The 21,848-nt window shown below is 41.8% G+C and overlaps 1 protein-coding gene across 1 annotated transcript in view; it reads right to left on the bottom strand.

Annotated features, from left to right (window-relative positions):
* Positions 1 to 21,848, bottom strand: part of LOC138745225 (solute carrier family 13 member 1-like) — a 45,037-nt gene that overhangs the window by 2,761 nt on the left and 20,428 nt on the right. Inside the window, 5 exon segments of the mRNA XM_069902286.1 lie at positions 5,361 to 5,517; positions 11,425 to 11,586; positions 14,273 to 14,382; positions 16,797 to 16,799; positions 19,210 to 19,307. Coding sequence (XP_069758387.1) covers positions 5,361 to 5,517; positions 11,425 to 11,586; positions 14,273 to 14,382; positions 16,797 to 16,799; positions 19,210 to 19,307 — 530 coding nt within the window.

Here is a 21,848-nt window from a genome sequence, read left to right as displayed (position 1 = left end):
TTCTGGAATTTGATCAACCTTTGCTGGTACTATTGGAAAACTTTGTATCAGGCAAACTAAATGGATAAGAATGCATCTGTGAAATAACGTCTGTTGCTCTAAATGGAGAAATCAAATATTATTTCAATCCTATTATTTATCTCTTTTTTCAAACCAGTTTCAAAGTCTAAAGATCAAACGCAAAATCTGGCTTTGGTTCTCTCTATCACTATGTTGACTACAATTATTATGATTACATGATTTAAAAAAACAAATACACCTGCAGCACGGTAACAGGCCACTTTGGCCCATGAGCCCTGTGCTGCCAAATTACACCCAATTGACTGACACCTGTGGTACGTTTCTAATGGTGGGAGAAAACCAGAGCCTCACAACCATGGGGAGAATGAACCAACTTCTTACAGACAACATGGAATTTGAACTCTGCTTCTGATTGCAGCCACTGTAATGGCTTTGCGCTAACTCCTATGCCCACCATGGCACCTTGATGGCGAACTGTTAGTAGAAACCAAGTAATTTATTTTCAGTTTACACTTCTCTATATGTCTTCTGAAAGTATTGACTGCAATACTGAGCTATAATTTGATCCAGGATCTTCATAACTGACTTTTTTCTAACCTCATAACTCACATTCCCACCTTATACCTCTGCTTGAATCCAGATGATCAACAGAACCTTCAACGATTAAAGCCTGCCACCTCTTAAGTTCTTCCCTAAACTCATCATCAGTGATACATCAGCACATCCAAAGACCTTTTTAATGTTTACTTCCACAACTCTGGCCATTCACCCAAAATTTACTCTCAATGCTTTCTATAATCAGTCAAGATGACAAATTATGAATGTGATTTCTTTGAATGTTCGTGCAAACAGGTGGCATAAAATGATCATAAAAGAAGTTACAGCTATATTTTCTATTTGAAATAATGTGACATGTCATAAATGAGAGCATTGGCCCATGAGTCTATAATTGTATAGAGTAGCTGTACAGTAAATCACAGGCAGATTGAGAAAAGAGCGGTTCCTTGATTGCTAGAATTCTCAGTATGATATTTACTGAGCTGTTTCTTCCAAGGCGTTGTGTCTCAAAGGTACACTCCATAATTTATGGATTCTTCACACATTTTAATTGAAGGTGCACTATGCAACTTTTTTTTAAGTAACAATTTTGGTTATATCCTATATTTAGGGAAAGGACAAAGACAAATAAACTGGGATTACTTCAAATTATACAGAGAAATTAAATAGAAAGATTTGCTGGATAGGAAAATGACCGCCGTCTGAAATGACCAAAACACATCCAGAGATTGATGTGTGTGTCTGAATCCCCTTGATCAAAAATGCCAAAACAGATAGGAAGGTATGAAGTCCCTGCAGAGGTTAAGATGTCTTTTTTTCATAATGTGCTGATAAATAATATCAGACAAAAGTACCAAGACACCAAAGAAGAGAGAATGTGCCAGATGACATCATGAATTGTGTCAGGAAGGATCATAAAAAAAATTACAAACTACAGAAAACAACACAGACCTCACTTGGTTTTTCAAGAAAGCATTTTGGCAAGAGGAACCCAAGTGACCTGTCTTTTCAAAGAAGAAAATATCAATCAACACGAAGCAAGCTCCAAAAGAACTGCATTGCAGTTTGTTTACATTTCCATCTTTGTTTATTTGCATGATTGATTAGTAGAAATTCTGCTTGGGCTGGGGAAAAAAGAATCTCAAGAGTTGTTGGTGATGGTCACTCTGACAATAAATCTGAATTTTGAATTTATTTCCAACAGCTCTTAGACTCCTCTGACACCACAAAAGGATCCTTTGAACCAGTGAATTTTTATTAACTACTGTTTTTTGTACTTATTATCTATTTTTAAAATAATTTAACGTATACTATTGTAGTTAATTTTATTTAAATTTTATTAAAATAGACAAAATTATATTTATATTAGATTCGACTTCATTGTCATTGTGCCAGTAAAATACAAAGCCGATGAAATTCAAATAGCATCCAACCAGAAGTTAAAAAATAGTGCTAAATACAAATAACTACATGCAAATAAAAACAAGTGCATTCAACAAGCAAACAATGTGAGAGCAGTGCCACTCAGCGCTGTGATACAAGGCCTCAGGGGAAAAAAGCTCTTCCTGAGCCTGCTGGAGTCAGAGCAGACGCTTCAGCAGCGTTTACCAGATGAAAGGAGAGTCAAAGGTCTATGGTCTGGGTGAGATGCATCCTTGATGATATTCTTCACCCTGCCCAGACAGCGTTCCAGATAGATACTCTCAATGGTGGGCAATTGGATGCCAATAATCCACTGGGCAGTTTCACCAACTACTGAAGTGTTTTACGGTCTGATGCAAGACAATTGCCACACCACACTGAGATCCCATAAGTAAGTGTGCTCTCAATGTTACGCGGTAAAAATCCATCAATATCCTGGGACAGAGGTGTGCTTTCTTCATGCCAAGGAATTTGAAGCTTGAACACATTTCATCACAACCCCAATGATGTAAATAGGGGCATGAATGTGGCTTCCAGCACACCTGATGTCCACAATGATCTCCTTGCCACCCCACGCGGACTGGTGCTGGACCTCATCCCTAAAGACCATCTCATCATCCCCTCTGAGCAGACCAACCACCATGGTGACATCTGTGAACTTGATTATGGAATTAGAACCATTTACAGGAACGTTGTCATAGGTCAAAAGGGAATTCAGGAGAGGGCTCAGAACACTGTCCCAGCTCAAGGTGAGAAAGGAAGAGAAGAGATTGTTCAACTTAACAGAGTGGAGTCTTTAGTCAGAATGTCCATAGTCCAATTATATACACCTACAAATATATGATGCCATCATCATCACCCTGTATAAAAACAAAGGCGAGAAATCAGACTGGTCAAACTCCAGGGGAATCACGCTGCTCTCCATTGCAGGCAAAATCTTCGCTAGGATTCTCCTAAATAGAATAATGCCTAGTGTCGCCGAGAATGTTCTCCCAGAATCACAGTGCAGCTTTCGCGCAAACAGAGGAACTACTGACATGGTCTTTGCCCTCAGACAGCTCCAAGAAAAGTGCAGAGAACAAAACAAAGGACTCTACATCACATTTGTTGACCTCACCAAAGCCTTTGACACCGTGAGCAGGAAAGGGCTTTGGCAAATACTAGAGCGCCTCGGATGTCCCCCAAAGTTCCTCAACATGGTTATCCAACTGCACGAAAACCAACAAGGTCGGGTCAGATACAGCAATGAACTCTCTGAACCCTTCTCCATTAACAATGGTGTGAAGCAAGGCTGCGTTCTCGCACCAACCCTCTTTTCAATCTTCTTCAGCATGATGCTGAAACAAGCCATGAAAGACCTCAACAATGAAGACGCTGTTTACATCCGGTACCGCACGGATGGCAGTCTCTTCAATCTGAGGCGCCTGCAAGCTCACACCAAGACACAAGAGCAACTTGTTCGTGAACTACTCTTTGCAGACGATGCCACTTTAGTTGCCCATTCAGAGCCAGCTCTTCAGCACTTGATGTCCTGTTTTGCAGAAACTGCCAAAATGTTTGGCCTGGAAGTCAGCCTGAAGAAAACTGAGGTCCTCCATCAGCCAGCCCCCCCTCATCTCCATCAGGCACACAAAACTCAAAAAGGTCAACCAGTTTACCTATCTCGGCTGCACCATTTCATCAGATGCAAGGATCGACAACGAGATAGACAACAGACTCGCCAAGGCAAATAGCGCCTTTGGAAGACTACACAAAAGAGTCTGGAAAAACAACCAACTGAAAAACCTCACAAAGATCAGCGTATACAGAGCCGTTGTCATACTCACACTCCTGTTCGGCTCTGAATCATGGGTCCTTTACTGGCATCACCTATGGCTCCTAGAACGCTTCCACCAGCGTTGTCTCCGCTCCATCCTCAACATTCACTGGAGCGACTTCATCACCAACATCGAAGTACTCGAGATGGCAGAGGCCGACAGCATCGAATCCACGCTGCTGAAGATCCAACTGCGCTGGGTAGGTCACGTCTCCAGAATGGAGGACCATCGCCTTCCCAAGATCGTGTTATATAGCAAGCTCTCCACTGGCCACCGTGACAGAGGTGCACCAAAGAAGAGGTACAAGGACTGCCTAAAGAAATCTCTTGGTGCCTGCCCCATTGACCACTGCCAGTGGGCTGATATCGCCTCAAACCATGTATCTTGGCGCCTCACAGTTTGGCGGGCAGCAACCTCCTTTGAAGAAGACCGCAGAGCCCACCTCACTGACAAAAGACAAAGGAGGAAAAACCCAACACCCAACCCCAACCCACCAATTTTCCCTTGCAACCGCTGCAACCGTGTCTGCCTGTCCCGCATCGGACTTGTCAGCCACAAACGAGCCTGCACCTGACGTGGACATTACCCCTCCATAAATCTTCGTCCGTGAAGCCAAGCCAAAGGATATATATATATATATTTTTTTTTTAAGTCATTAAAATTAATTTATTATTTTTATTTAATTTTAAAATGTATTATTTTTAAAACATTAATATATACCATTATGGTTTTTTTTTCATGAAGAACTGCAACAGCAAGTAAGAATTTCTGTGTGTACAGCATGTACATTGCAAAATGTATATGACAAAAAACCCAACTACCCTTTCCTTTCTGCCTATCCTTCCGAATCACCTGAAACCCTTGAATAGTTAACTCCCAATCATCTCCATGCACTAATGATTTTTGTATTTGCCGTGAAATCATATCGCTTTGTACTGATTGGTGCCACAAGTTCACTGAGCTTCTTTTGGATGCTATGGCCATTGTCCTTTTAGAATCACATGATCATTATTCCTTTTGCATTTGACTTTTCTGTACTCCTCTATCACGTTTCTCTTTTCTAACTTTCGCTTTGGTCTCTGCATTGCTTCCCTTTCTGTCACCTTGCCATATTAGTTTATACCCTCCCCAAAGGTTCTAGCAAATAATCTCCTGAGGACATTGATCCCAGCTCTGCCCAGGTGTAGACCATCCAGTTTGTACAGGTCGCACCTGCCCCAGAACCTGTTCCAATGCTCCAGGAGTCTGAAATCCTCCCCCCCCGCCCCCCGTACCCTTGCTCAAGCCATGTCGTAATCCTGATTATTTTGGTATTCCTACTCTGATTAGCACATGCCACAGGCAGTAATCCTGAGATTACCATCCTGACTATTTTATATCCACGTCAAAGACACGATAAATATTCTAAAATACATTTCTTAGGATGAATATCAATTTCTTTGCAAACAGTCATTGATTACAACAATATTACCTCTTTTGTGTCCTTTTATGTGCTGAATTAAAATGGCATTTATGGAAAACATTATTCAAGAAAATGTTGACACAAGCAATAAAATCTTACCCTATCCATGATGGTGAGATGCCCATATCCAAATACAATAGCATTTGGAGGATTGGATACTGGCAGCAGGAATGCAAATGAGGTGCAAAGAGTTGAAGGTATTAATAAGTAAAGTGGATTTATATGAATAGCTTCAGACTGTAAGAGTAAATAAAACGTATTTAGTATTTTGTCATAGCTAAAGAAAATAAATTTAATACCTGAATTGACAACAGTGAAATGTAAATATAACTGTGAATGAAATCGCAAAGCCTCAACTTTGAAAGATCACAATGGCAAATGAGATTTAAATATGAAAATCTGAAGATGCTAGGTTTGAGTGCAATTCACAAATTAATCACAGAAACTCAGCAGGCCATGCAGAAGTAAAGGATAACCAAGGCCAGGCCCAAAACATTGGTTACCTTTTACTTCAATAGGTGCTGCATGGCCTGTTGAATTTCTCCAGCATATTTGTGTATTATAAATGAGATTTGTTTGTGAAGTCTGTTAATCAATGGCTTGTTCTTCAGAACGAAGAATTACACTGGTCAATAATACCTAGACAGTGGAGGAATTTAACAGTGCCCACTGCTGACCTCAAAGAGACACCCCCAACCATAATCCCTACAGTTAAAACCATCAGTTCAATGGTTCTGACCTCATCAAACTCACATTGCAACCAGTCACTTTGAAAAATTATCAAGCAGCATATTCAGAAACAGAAAGCACAATTTTGAATTAAAATTTACACCTTAAAAAAAAAGGATTGAATAAAGACTGGAACTTTAACACAGGGGCAGCAAGATTGGCATAGGAGTGGCAGGGTTGGCATAGCGGTTAGCGCGATGCCTTTACAGCGCCAGCAATCTAGACTGAATTCGAACCCCATGCTGTCTGTAAGGGCACATGTGGGGTTTTCCCGGGGCTCTGATTTCCTCCCACTGATCAAAAATAAAGAACCGGGGTATAGGTCAATTGAGTGTAATTGGGACACAAAGGCTCATGGGCCGAAATAGCCTGTTACTTTATTGTATGTCTAAATTTACAAAGTACATGTTTAGATATAATGTATTAAAATAACTTTATTTTCAAATCTATTGATTTGAAATTTTCACATGAAAAGACTGCAACACTCTTTCAAAAATTATGTTTGCAAAGTATTGGAATTAATTATTTCCAAGTTGGAAATTATGATTACTTTTAAACTACCCACCATGGTACATTGGAACACAGAAACAGGACACCTTGACACCTCTAATCTGTGCCGAACCACTTTATCTTGCCTAGTCCCACTGACGTGCACTCAGTCCATAGCCCTCCATACCTCTCCCATCCATGTACCTGACCAACTTTCCCTTAAATGTTAAAAATGAGCTGGCATCCACCACTTCAGCTGGACGCTGGTTGCACACTCCCATTCCTCTCTGGGTGAAGAAGTTCTCTTTCATATTCCCCCTAAACGTTTCCCCTTTCACCCTTGTTTGAATCTCACCCACCCTCAATGGAAAAAGCCTATTTACATTTACTCTGTCTATCCCCCTCTATAGTTTACATACCTCTATCAAATCACCCCTCATTCATCTATGGTCCAGGGTATAAAGTCCTAACCTGTTTAACCTTTCCCTGTAGTCCAGGCAACATCCTAGTAAATCTTCTTTGCACTCTCTCTATTGATATCTTCCCTATAGTTAGGTGACCAAAACTGCACACAATACTCCAAATTTGGCCTCAACAATGTCTTATAAAACTTTACTTTATGAAGGCCAATATGCCAAAAGCTCTCTTTACAACTCTGTCCTCCTGTGAAGCCACTTCCATGGAATTATGCACCTGTATTCCCAGATCTCTCTGTTCTACTACACTCCTCAGTGCTCTACCATTTACCGTGTTTGCCTTTTCTTGGTTTGTCCTTCCAAAATGCAACACCTCACATTTGTCTACTTTAAATTCCATCTGCCATTTTTCAGTCCACTTTTCCAGCTGGTCCAGATCCCTCTGAAAGCTTTGAAAACCTTCTTCACTGTCCACAACCCCTCCAATCTTAGTGTCATCTGAAAATTTATTCATCCAATTTACCACATTATCATCCAGATCATTAATTTAGATGACAAACAACAGTGGTCCCAATACTGATCCCTGAGTCACAAGCCTTTAATCTGATAAGCAATTATCCACCACTACTCTGGTTTCTCCTGTCCAGCCATTGTCTACTTCAATACTTCACCATGAATACCTAGCATTTGAACCTTCCTGACTAACCTCCCATGTTGGACCTTATCAAAGGCCTTACTAAATTCTATGTAGACAACATATACAGCCTTTCTTTCATCAACATTCCTGGGAACCTCCTCTAAAATTTCTAGAAGATTGGTTAAACACGATTTACCAACGTAATACCATGTTGACTCTCCTAATCAGTCCCTAGCTATCCAAATAATTGTATATTCAATCTCTTAGAACTCGTTCCAATAATTTATCTTTTACTGACATCAGGCTCACCGACTTATAATTTCCAGGGTTACTTTTGGAGCCTTTTTAAAACAACAGAACAACATGAGCTGCCCCCCAATCCTCTGGCACCTCACCCATGGCTAAGGACATTTTAAATATTTCTGTCAGAGCCCCTGCGATTTCTACACTAGTCTCCCTTAAGGGACAAGGGAATATCTTGTCAGGCTCTGGGGATTTATCTACCATTATTTGCTTTAAGACAGCAAGCACTTTCTCCTCTTTAATCTGTATAGGTTCCATGACCTCACAGCTTGTTTTCCTTACTTCCCACAACTCTATGCCTATTTCCTTCGTGAATACAGAGGAAAAAAAATATAAAAAGATCAAATTCATAACAACTCAAATTTCCACTCAGATTATGGGCATTTCTGCAACAAACTCAGCTGGTAGAGGAATGCTGAATTAATGTCAACCTTGCTATATCTGTGTAAAACTCTTTTCTTTGGCTTGGCTTTGCGGACGAAGATTTATGGAGGGGGGTAAATGTCCACGTCAGCTGCAGGCTCGTTTGTGGCTGACAAGTCCGATGCGGGACAGGCAGACACGGTTGCAGCGGTTGCAGGGGAAAATTGGTTGGTTGGGGTTGGGTGTTGGGTTTTTCCTCCTTTGTCTTTTGTCAGTAAGGTGGGCTCTGCTGTCTTCTTCAAAGGAGGTTGCTGCCCGCCGAACTGTGAGGCGCCAAGATGTACGGTTTGAGGTGATATCAGCCTACTGGCGGTGGTCAATGTGGCAGGCACCAAGAGATTTCTTTAGGCAGTCCTTGTACCTCTTCTTTGGTGCACCTCTGTCACGGTGGCCAGTGGAGTGCTCGCCATATAACACGATCTTGGGAAGGCGATGGTCCTCCATTCTGGAGACGTGACCCACCCAGCGCAGCTGGATCTTCAGCAGCGTGGACTCGATGCTGTTGGCCTCTGCCATCTCGAGTACTTCGATGTTAGGGATGAAGGCGCTCCAATGAATGTTGAGGATGGAGCGGAGACAACGCTGGTGGAAGCGTTCTAGGAGCCGTAGGTGATGCCGGTAGAGGACCCATGATTTGGAGCCGAACAGGAGTGTGGGTATGACAGCGGCTCTGCATACGCTTATCTTTGAGGTTTTTCAGTTGGTTGTTTTTCCAGACTCTTTTGTGTAGACTTCCAAAGGTGCTATTTGCCTTGGCGAGTCTGTTGTCTATCTCGTTGTCGATCCTTGCATCTGATGAAATGGTGCAGCCGAGATAGGTAAACTGGTTGACCGTTTTGAGTTTTGTGTGCCCGATGGAGATGTGGGGGGGGGCTGGTAGTCATGGTGGGGAGCTGGCTGATGGAGGACCTCAGTTTTCTTCAGGCTGACTTCCAGGCCAAACATTTTGGCAGTTTCCGTGAAACAGGACATAAAGCACTGAAGAGCTGGCTCTGAATGGGCAACTAAAGCGGCATCGTCTGCAAAGAGTAGTTCACGAACAAGTTTCTCTTGTGTCTTGGTGTGAGCTTGCAGGCGCCTCAGATAGAAGAGACTGCCATCCGTGCGGTACCGGATGTAAACAGCATCTTCAATGTTGGGGTCTTTCATGGCTTGTTTCAGCATCATGCTGAAGAAGATTGAAAAGAGGGTTGGTGTGAGAACACAGCCTTGCTTCACGCCCTTGTTAATGGAGAAGGGTTCAGAGAGCTCATTGCTGTATCTGACCCGACCTTGTTGGTTTTCGTGCAGCTGGATAACCATGTTGAGGAACTTTGGGGGGCATCTGATGCGCTCTAGTATTTGCCAAAGCCCTTTCCTGCTCACGGTGTCAAAGGCTTTGGTGAGGTCAACAAAGGTGATGTAGAGTCCTTTGTTTTGTTCTCTGCACTTTTCTTGGAGCTGTCTGAGGGCAAAGACCATGTCAGTAGTTCCTCTGTTTGCGCGAAAGCCGCACTATGATTCTGGGAGAATATTCTCGGCGACACTAGGTATTATTCTATTTAGGAGAATCCTAGCGAAGATTTTGCCTGCAATGGAGAGCAGCGTGATTCCCCTGTAGTTTGAGCAGTCTGATTTCTCGCCTTTGTTTTTGTACAGGGTGATGATGATGGCATCACGAAGGTCCTGAGGCAGTTTTCCTTGGTCCCAACAAAGCTTGAAAAACTCATGCAGTTTGACATGCAGAGTTTTGCCGCCAGCCTTCCAGACCTCTGGGGGGATTCCATCCATACCTGCTGCTTTGCCACTTTTCAGTTGTTCAATTGCCTTCTATGTCTCATCCTGGGTGAGGACCTCATCCAGCTCTAGCCTTAGGGGCTGTTGAGGGAGCTGGAGCAGGGCGGAATCTTGAACTGAGCGGTTGGCACTGAAAAGAGATTGGAAGTGTTTTGACCATCGGTTGAGGATGGAGATCTTGTCGCTGAGGAGGACTTTGCCGTCTGAGCTGCGCAGCGGGCTTTGGACTTGGGGTGAGGGGCCTTGCACAGCCTTTAGAGAATCGTAGAAACCCCTGAAGTCGCCAATGTCTGCGCTGAGCTGGGTTCGCTTGGCGAGGCTAGTCCACCACTCATTTTGGATCTCCCGGAGTTTGCGCTGAAGATGGCTGCATGCGCGACGGAAGGCTTGTTTCTTCTCTGGACAGGACGGCTTTGTAAGGTGAGCCTGGTGGGCAGCTCGCTTCTTTGCCAGCAGCTCCTGGATTTCCTGGCTGTTTTCGTCGAACCAGTCCTTGATTTTCCTGGAGGAGAAGCCCAGTACCTCTTCAGTGGATTGCAGTATGGTAGTCTTCAGCTGATCCCAGAGGGTTTCAGGGGACGGGTCCGTGAGGCGGGTTGCATCCTCGAGCTTTGCTTTGAGGTTTGCCTGGAAGTTTCCTCTCGCTTCGTCTGACTGCAGGTTTCCAACATTGAACCTCTTTCTGGGGGCTTTACTGTTCCTGGGCTTTGGCTTGAAGTGAAGGTTGAGCTTGCAGCGAACCAGCCGGTGGTCAGTGTGGCATTCCGCGCTAGGCATGACCCTGGTGTGGAGCACATCTCGTTTGTCTCTTTCTCGCACCAGGACGTAGTCCAGGAGGTGCCAGTGTTTAGTTTCCTTTTCAGTGGTTCATCATAAATTGTACTGTTTTGGCCATTTGTTTTCAGTGTTTATCCTTCAAGAACATGGCTGAATAAATGATCTATATGAAATAGTGGACTACAATGGCAGTCTAGCAAGGGTCACCTCTGGATTGTTTCAACTTATCAATAATATTTAAAGAACTTTGCCAATGCAGCATCTTTTAAAATGAAAAAATAAACGAGCTTGGTTCTGTATCCTTGTTTTTCACGTCCTTTTGAGTATCAACCTGTGATAACGTAATGGGGGGGGGGGGGGCATTATACTGACTGCTTGCTATTGGCTACGGCTGTAGAGATACACCACCCTGCTGGTATAACAGATGGAGATGCTTTCCCACTGGCCAGTATAGTGGAGGTTATTTTTCTTTTTTCTTTCTTTGACTTGGCTTCAAAGCCCAGTATTAGTATAACACTTGTCTCGTCCATGTCCATGGTATATCACGTACAATAACCACAATCTTAAAAAGAATATATGGATTGGAATACCTACCAAGGCAACTAGAATTGGAAGGAAGATTGTGATAGTGGCTGGGTTACTAGCAACCTCTGTGACACTTGTAACAATCAAACATGACACCAGTACAATCACCCATTCTGGCAACAGGCTGAGTGGTTCCAACTTGCTTCCCACCCAGAAAGAAAGCCCAGACACCTAGAAGCAGAACAAAAGCATGTGTTTGTTTTGTTGATCTTAAATCAGATATGGAACAGTTTTGACAGAGGACATATAATATTGAGGCACTCCCATACAAAACTGAAAATGTAGATAAAAGCTGCAAAAATTCCTGAATTGAACTTGGCTGAGATAAAAAACGAAGTTGCATTAAAATGTTCATGCTAAACATTTTCAATTTCTTACATTTTCTAAAAGGTGAGAACATTTGTTAGAGACACAGGAGACTAAATGGCTGTAATCTGGAACACCAACAAAAAGCTGGAAGAATTCAGTTTGTCAGACAACACCTGCGGTGGCTGATGTTTTTAGTTTCAGGGTTGACAGGAACCATCATCTGCTTTCACTAAAATAATGTCAAAATGCCAAATTTGAACATAAATAGCTGAAGTTATTCAAGAGCATTGCATACTGATGAGTGCACAGAAGGCAAGTACAAACAAGAAAATACTTAGCATGTTAAGCATTTCAGCTGAATTATTCAGCTGAACTTTAATTTCCTGATGTGTTGTGAATTTCTGGGGTTGGGGTGAAGATGACACAAGATCAGGAGGAGGATACATCTATGTTGTAATGTGCATCCTTACAAAGAAGCTGCAGAGACTGGGGCATGAGTGGCATGACCTTGGAGGCCACAATCTATTCATCAGGAGTGGGCACCCACAAGCAGCATTGAACACATGAATACAAACATAACCGTTCAGTGCCCATTCGTTTGCAGTCAATTTCTTTGCAGCTCATGGCTGGCAGGATAATGCAGTAGGATATACGATGTAACAGGGAACATGAGAGTGGAGACTCTGATCAGAATGTCTTCACTTTTCACTGTCGCTCTCACCACTTCTGCCTGTATCCCCCATCATGCCCCAGATGCTGATGGCTGAGCTTGTCCTCTGTAGATGCAGGTGGCCCAGATAATAGAGGGAACCTCAGGGGCTACACAACATAGGCAGCAAACAGCACAGCCAGAAAAGGGCTTCAACACCTCTTGCAGCCTCTGCAAGATTTCATTACGAATAAAGGTAGGAAGAGACTGCATTGAAGATGGAATTCACCAGGACATTGCCTGGACTGGAGCATTTTAGTTATGAGAAGATATCACATAGGGTTAGATATGTTTCCTCTGGAATAGAGGAAACTGTGGTGATGAAACTTGACAGAGATATACAAATTTGTTTTTAAATTTAGACATATTGCTCCATAACATACCCTTTTGGCCAATAACAGCCAATTGATCTATGCCCCCGGTATGTTTTTCAACAGTGGGAGGAAATTGAAGCACCTGGAGGAAACCCACATAGACATGGAAAGAACGTACAAACTCCTTCCAGACATTCAAAACCCGGTCACTCTACCTGTAACAGCTTTGTCACTATGCTAACCAGACCACCCTGAGGGCACTGGAGAGTAAGAACTATTTTCCAAAATAGGGGTTGCCTTATACAGGACGGCAGATTTATACAATGAGAAGTAGGAGATTAAAAGGGATTTTTTTTCACCATAGAATAGTTGGAATCTGGTACAAACTGCCTGAGAATGTGATTGAGGTGGGTACTCACACAACATATAAGAACCCAGACAAGAACCTGAATTACTTTGAAGTCTGGAATGCTACAAACCAAATGTGAATGAATAGGTCAAAGATCACATAGACACGTTGGGCAGAAGGACCCGTTTCTGTGCTCGACACCCCTGTGAATCTATGACATGATATGGGGTTTTAAAGCCACGTTTGAGTAAGAAGTTACAGACCCTTGGACTTGCATAAAGTTTTGTTTTGTAAATACCAGTTTGATTACAAAGTTTTTTTTTGGTCTTCTAATGTACAAAACATGGAGCCATGAAGGAACACTGAGCAAAGGGAGGCAGGTAATGTATGCACATGAATTTCCAGGACTATGCTGCTGGAGAGAATGAGGGATTCCTGGCCAGCGTTAGGCATTCCTCCTCCATCAGTTGCTGGCTCTCCTTTTCCTCTTCCCTTTATCTGAGCAGATATCATCTGCACCTTGTGCCACCCAACATTGTAGCTAAGACGACCATACTTGGTGCATCAAGATATAGTGTCATGGACAGATGCAATATGTTCAGGCTCTTTAGCCCATCACGTTCATGCTGACCATCAATCACTCACTGGCACTAGTCCTTCACTCTTATCAACTCCCTCCAAATTCTACCACTCACCTACACCAGGGGGCAATTTACAGGGGCCATTTAACTTACCAGCCTGCAATTTTTGGGGACATGAGAAGAAACCAGAGCAAACTCATGTCATCACAGGGATAGCAGGCAAACTTCACACAGGCAGTAGCCGAGGTCAGGATTGAACTGAGGTCTCTGATGCCCTCTATGAGCTTGGGGACTGTGCCAAAGGACATTTCTAAATCACATTGCCAATGGCATGCTTGTTGTTGTTTGGTTTTGGTTACACTGCTCCTGAACCTCTTGCTCGAGTTACTCATGCCTGCTGTCAGCCATTTTTGTTGCAAACTATCTGGGCATCTTATCTCCTGCCCCTTTACGTTTGCTGGGACCTCCAAAAAATAGGGGCAGGGGTATTGGATTCTCCCATGTGCAATCTATTAAGTAGGCTACCAGAGATAAGTACAGTTTTCTCTCATTCTTTGGGAAATGAAAATATACCAGATGGTACGGACCATAATACCTCCGAACCCTTTGCCAGGGCAAAGCCACCACCAATAAGCAATGATATTTCCCAGGGCATGCACGACTGGAACTCTTTCCAAGTTATAAGTGTGGAATACTCTTTCTCCCCTGTAAAGAAACACAAAAGCATGGAAAAAAATCCATGCTCACATTAACATTCTGTAACAGGACACCAACCAAAAAACTATAATTACAGACAAACAGGTTATATTACATGCAGATATCTTTTTTTTTAATTTTGTTTTTATTTTGACCAGATATCTATCTACCGAGTTCACATATAACATATCTCTGGCCCTGCTCTCAATATCTCAGTGAGCTTAACTTTGACATTGACTGATGCAAAAACCAAAAGGCAGATGATGGAACAAGAAACAGAACATTGAAAGAAATCAGCAGGTCATGCAGAGGCAAAAGGTGCCAGTTGATGCTCCGGGTCAAGACTCTTGCCTCAGGACTTTTGCCTCCAAAAGCTACTTGGCCCATCGAGTTCTCCCAGGGTCGTGTGTGTGTGTGTGTTTAACTTCAACATTGATCAGATTCAATGCAAAAAGGTAAAGTAAGCTCTGACTTCAAAGTTCAAATTTATTATTATTTACATAACATACATCTCTGAGAATCTTTTACCGATAGGCCAGGCAAAATTGCTGCTTATTGGTAACCGTAAACTGTACTCAAGAAAAATGATGCGTCTACAAAGAGAGAAATGTAGACAAACTGACTGTGCCATGTAGAAGAAAAAAATATTCAGTAATAAGTAATGTGCTAAGTATGAGTTCTTAAATGAGTCTCTGAATCTGTTGCTTAGGAGTCTGATAACAGAGGTGTAGCAACTGTTCCTAGATAGGGCTCTTTCCATTGAGGGTTGGAGAGATACAAACCAGAGGACATGGGTTAAGTGTAAAAGGGGGAAAAGTTGAGAGGGTATATAAGGGGGAACTTCTTCACACAGAGTGGTGGGAGAGTGGAATGAGCCTGCTAGCTGAAGTGAATCCGGGCTTAATTTTAACATTTAAAAAAGAATTTGGACAGGTACATGGATGGGAGAGATATGGAGGGCAATGGACTGGGTGCAGGTCAGTGGGACCAGGCAAAAAAATGGTTCAGCTCAGACTAGAAGGGCCAAAGTGGCCTGTTTCTGTTGGTAATGTTCTATTAAACAGGAGGTTCGGATCTTGTGGCACCTATACATCTTTCGTGATGGCAGCACTGAGAACAGAGCAGGTCTTGTGTGATGTGCATCCTTGATGATCACTGCAGCTCTCCGACAGCAGTGTTCCATGTAGCTTTTCTCGATGGTGGGGAGAGTTTTGTCTGTGATGTACTGCGTTCTGTCCACTACCTTTTGTAGGGCTTTCCTCTCAGAAGTTTTGGTACCCGCTTTCCAGATTATGATGCAGCCAGTGAGCACATTTTCCTCTGCACATCTGTAGAAGTTGCCAAAGTTTCCAATATCATACCAAACTTCCACAAGCTCCTGAGGAAATAAAAATGCTGGCATGCTTTCTTCATGATGACATTAGTATCCTGACCCAGCAAAGATCCTCAGAGGTAATGACTCCAAGAATTTAAATTTGCTTACCCTCTCCACCTCTGATCCCCTAATGATCACTGGATCATACACCTTTGGTTTTCCCTAGCTAAAGTCTACAATCAGCTCCTTGTTTTTGGTGACATTGAGTCAGATGATGTTGTTAATTCACCAAGTTTTCAATCTCTCTCCTGTGTGCTGACTCATTGCCCGTTTTTATACAGCCCACTCCTGTGGTATCATCACCAAATACATAAGTAGTGTTGACGAAACAAGCCACACAGTGTAAAGTGACTCAAACAAGGAGCGAAGTAAGCAACCCTATGCTGGTCTGATACTAATGAAGATTGTGGAGGAAATGTTCTTGCTAATCCACACTGAGTCTGTAGGAAATCCAGGATCCAATTACACAGTGGGCTATTAAGATCAAAGTCTTGAAATTTGCTGATTAGTTTTCAGGGGATGATGGCGTTGAATGCCAAACTGTAGTCAATAAAGAGCATCCTGATGTGTGCATCCTTGCTGCCCAGGAAATGAAATGGCATCTGCTATAGACCTGTTGCTGTCACCACTCTGACAGCAGCTGATGTGCTTCTGAACCAGTCACTCAAACCCTTCTTCACTGTGGATGTGAGTGCCACTGGTCAGTAGTCATTTAGGCAGGTTACCAAACTCTTCTTTGGCACTGGTATGATTGAGGACTGTTTGAAACAGATGGCCTTGTTGGGGTGAGATGTTGAAGATATCCATGAAAACAGTGGCCAGTTGGTCAGCACAGGCTTTCAGTCCTCAGCTGGATATTCCATCCGGACTGGATGAATTCCTTGGATTTACTCTCCAGAAGGCAGCCCACATGTCATCTTTGAATACTAACAGTAGAATATCATCGGGGTGTCAGCCAGGTCTCAGTGCAGCAAACAACTGAGAGTTGTCTCACCTTTTTCTAATGAAGCAACCTTCCCTAAGGTCATCAATTTTATTTGGTATGGACCTGCTAAATAAGATCAATGTCTTCCAATTTAGCAATACAAAAACAACCTCTTGTGATTGTGATTTTAAATGTTTAATCTTCTAAAAGGCTTTTAAAATTCTCTCATATTGAAATGATACTAGTTCATAATTATCATTTGGCATATTTTAGAGTGACACAGTTTTTAGAATCATAAAATAATATTTACGGTCATTCAGCTTAGTTTATTTGTACAAGGTTTTCAAAAAACCATTCAATTACTTTTGCCCCTTTACTCTTTCCTTATTGGCTTGTAAATCTTCACTTTTCATTCTGTACCTTCCAGATCATTATCGCCTGCTGCATAAGTTCAGTTCATCTTGCTATTTGGTTAGACCTAAATTTTACCTCAATAGTGAAATCCTATTTGACTTGAGAGTGACCAAAGATTCCTGGGTCAACTTAATCACATTTTCTCAGTAATAATCCTGAACCATTACCTGTTTAATGTTCAAAGTTCAAATTTATTGCCAGAGTACATACATGACACCACATGCAACCCTGAGATTCATTTGCCTGCAGGCGAGGCAGAATTACCATTTATTGTTAGTGAAAAAAACTGTGCTCATTGTACACATGTAAACAAATAAAGAACTGTAAACAAACTGACTATGCAATGCAGAGAGAAATAAATCAATAAAGTGAAAAAAAAGTCCTTAAATGAATCTCTAATTGAGTTTATTGCTGAAGAGTCTGATGGTGGAGGGGTAGCAGCTGTTCCTGAACTTGGAGTATTTCTGTACCAGAAGCCATGTTGAATGTACAATTGTGAAGCACGTCAAAAAGTGCCCAGTCAAATTTGTTATTCATTCTTTTGCCAATGGAAATAGTTTCTATCTAAACCATCAGAATTTTGAATACTTCGAGCAAAACTCCTCTTTATTTTCTCTACTTAGTGAATAATCCAATTTTCTCTTTTTCTCCTCCTGAGACCACTTTTACCAACCAATGTCCTCTTTTGGAACACCTTGGAACAATGCACTGATTTGGAAAGGAGCATATCATAAGAACACAAGAAGACAGGAGCTGAAGCAGGTCACTCATCGCCTGATGACCCCATTCAGTATTATCACAGGCAGTTCGTTCTCTGTAGCCTGTGAATTCCATGATCTTTAGAAAAATGTATCTACTTCCTCTTTTAATACCTCAATGATCTAGCCTCTACTATTCTTAGTAAGACTGAATTGTAGAGATTTGCTACCCGTTGCAAGAAGTTCCTACACACTTCAGTTTAAATGTCCACCCCTTCATAGAATTAAAACTATTTCTCCTTTTTTAAGACTCTACCATTAATGAAAACATTTGCACATCAACTCTATCATAATCCCACCCAGATCTTTCACATTTACCAAGATCACTCAAAGGATAGTTAGACAGCACAGTAACATGCCCTTGGTCCAACACCTCCATGCAGACCTTTTTCTCCATTTATACTAATCCATTTTAACTGTATCCCGACATGTTTTGCATATTTAAATGCTTCTTAAACATAATAAATGTAACTAATTCCACTACCTCCTCCAGCAGTGCATTTCTGTGTAAAAGCTAACCCCTGAGATTTCTTTTAAATCTTCTACTCTCACCTTAAACCAATGCCTTCTTGTTTTTGATACCCCTACGATTGAAGTTCATCCTTCAACCTCGTTCTTCTAAATTTTGAAGACGATAGATTTAATTTCTTCAGCCACTTTTGATCAGACATCCCTCCCCATTAAGGAACGAAACAATGAAAACATTTACATTACCTTGAAAAACATTTGCATGATATTGAAAGACTAAAAAATAAATGTATCTTCTTGAGAAATGGGAACTGAATTGGTCAACTGTTTGTACCATTCCATCTTCATGCATTTTACTGGACATGTGACTGATTGAGTGAATGTCATTCAGAAATGCCTTATTTCATTTTATTGAGATTCAGATGAAGGATTCCAACCCAATTTGTTGAATCTCCATTCCCCCATAAATGCTGTCTGACCTACTGAATTGCTTCAACAGTTTGTGTTTGCTCCAGGTTCCAGCATTTGCAGTCTCTTGTATACCCTTTCTATCACCAGCCACGGTTCTGGAGCTTTTCAATGCATCTTATCATAAGGCAGGGAATTTGTTTTCTTCTTCCAACTTCACTCTGGTCTTAACCTCCCTGTATCACAAGCCTACTAATATTAAGCCTTATCTTTGGATTTTGTTGATTAGAATATAACATTCAGTGATTATGACCCTTTGCAGCAATTAGTGAATGACCTTTTCAGGCCGTGTGCATATTAAAAACTAATGGGCTCATGGCAGCTTCCTTCGATGCATCAATTCACCATCTGTTTGTGGGATGCAAAAAGTCATTGAGACATTACTAACCCACTCCAATTACAGATGAAATATAAATAAAGAACTCAACTTTCTTTCATAATAAAAGCAGGATTCTCAGCGGGCAGGACAAAGCATAGAATTCCAAGCAAGAGGGCCACGGTGGAATCTGTGGCAAAACCTTTGTACCTGCAAGTGAAAGATTCACATTTAGCTTGCATTCACATTTTCTAATGGGCAATAAAGCTATTCCCCCATATGTGTCATGGTTCGTTATGAAATAATGTCCGTGTGGTGAAAAAAATAAGTGAATCAAATTTTCCGCTTCTGAATCAAGTGGCACGAGTCAACTTCAATTAAGTGGGCAGCAATTAAGCCCCTCTGTTAGAGGTTGAGGGTTTCAGCTCTTACTACATGTTCAGTTTCTTTTTCTGCACATCATGCCCAACTCATTGAATATTTTAGCATTTTTTAATGTTTTTACTTATAATCGCAATTTCCCCCCCCCCACCCCCGACTGCCTTCTTTTTCTATCATAGAAGTCCATGAGACTGTTTAACAGATCTTTATCTTAGAAAGAAGGAGATTTCATTACAGTGATAGTCCATATTGGCATCATTGCAACCTATGCCAAACATTCATGTATCAGATCACACATTTGTATCATTGGTTTGGTATTATGCCCCCTCAGATTAATTGAGCTGCTGTTCCTTATATTCTTAAGACCATGATGATGACCTGTCAGTACCCTAGTCCTTGAAGATTCTAGCCATTGATAGAGTCTAACTCAGCTGCTGTGAGAATAACCTAGCTGATTTGTGTTTCAGGCAGTCTGGAGGGCGTGCGTGAGCAGGTACACTGACATCCTGAAGAAATGGTAGAACGTTACATCACTGTCTCTCTGATTTGCTTCTCGTTCAATAGTTCTTTCAATCGTCAGAACAGTCAACTGCGGGAATAATTCCTTGGAAATATCTGATCCACCATTCTCTTCAAAATAGCTTGCTGTCTGAATGGCAAATGTTTCAGCTTCCAGCAAGGTAGGTTAACAGAGGTGAGTGATCAGCCGCAGCACAGTTCTTGAAGATGACAAAGTCATACTTTTTAATTTAATTTAGACATTTAGCAGGGTATCAGGCTCTTCTGGCCCATGAGCCCAAATACCACAATTAACCTACAACCCCCATACATTTTGAAGGGTGGGAGGAAACTGGAGCACCTGGAAGAAACCCAGTGCAGACACAGTGAGAATTTACAAATTCCTTCCAGTCAGCGCTGGATTCGAACCTGGATCACTGGCACGTAATAGTGTTGCATTTACCGCTATGCTAACCTGACCCTATTGGATGAAGGCATTTCTGTAACCATGAGTGCAAAACAATTTTGTAACCATTTAATTTTTTTTTTGTATAACTGCTTATTTGAGACCACTGGATTTTTTTTCCAAAGTATGGATACCTAAAACCCTTTTCTCCTCGCGAGAACTGGAAGAAGATCTTCCTACTCACACTAATTCAGGCCAGGTATGTCACATCATACAGACTCCTGCAACGTATTTCCTAATATTCCCAGCAAAACCAAAGTCCATTCTGAATTCAGAACAATACTACAGATGATAGTGGATCTGTCAGAAGCCTTTCTCTGGAAATTTTGCCACTAGTGATTATATTTCTAAATTTATTTTTAAAAAGACAGATTGCCCATGCCGCCCAATCACACCAATTGACCAACAACCCCAGTACATTTTGGAGGTTGGGAGGAAACTGAAGCCCCCAGAGAAAACCCACGCAGACATGGCGAAATTGTACAAACTCCTAAATTAAATTAAAAAGTATGACTTTGTCATCTTCAAGAACTCAACTCCACCTGTGCTGCAGCTGATCACTCACCTCTGTTAACCTACCTTGCTGGAAGCTGAAACATTTGCCATTCAGACAGCAAGCTATTTTGAAGAGAATGGTGGATCAGACAGTATTGGATTCGAACCCTGGTCCCGATCATTGTTGTGCCATGTGATCTGGGAGGTAGAGAAAGGGACAAGAGACAGCCTGCCTCTGATGCAGTGATCAAAAGTAAATAACAGGTAACAGAATTAAATTTAATGTTGTTAAGCTGGTTGAATATGTGCCTTTCTAAAATATAGCACGATGCAGTAATTAGAGGCCCCAAATTTAAACTCTCCAATGCAAATAACTTCAGTGTTATACGGGAAAGTTTATTTTTTAGATTTGTGATCTGGCAGTCCAAAACATTCATATGCAGAATATAATATTTTTCTCCTGCTCAAAATGAAGGTAAGCATTAGTGAACAGTGTTTGGAAAGGTTGGAATTCGTGAGTGGAGTTTCTGGTAATAACCATGCAATAAGGCCGAGGAACTAAGATGCTTGGAAGAGCTGATGAGGGGTCTGGGTCTAATGTATGCCGTAAGAGGTTAAATTCAATATGGATATTGAGTGGGGAAGCTGTTGTGAGGGTAACCAGCAAGAGTTGAGTGTGAGACAGAAGGAGAATGAGAGGCAATAGAATGCAGCCTTATGTTCAATATGTAAAGAATGCAGGAAGAGAGGACTTTTGCACGGTGACATGACGAGATAGAAAAATCCAATGTTCATCATGGTGCTGAGTATTGGCTGTTGTCTATGTTCACCTTCATTCCATTGATTTGCACACACCTCTAATGCGAGAGACCCAAATGCATTTCTTTGCCAAGGAAAACATTTCTCCATCT

This window comes from Narcine bancroftii, chromosome 11 (genome assembly GCF_036971445.1).
Source record: "Narcine bancroftii isolate sNarBan1 chromosome 11, sNarBan1.hap1, whole genome shotgun sequence".
Taxonomy (NCBI): domain Eukaryota; kingdom Metazoa; phylum Chordata; class Chondrichthyes; order Torpediniformes; family Narcinidae; genus Narcine; species Narcine bancroftii.
Note: the sequence above shows the minus strand (reverse complement) of the source record. Positions and strands in the feature narration are given on the sequence as shown.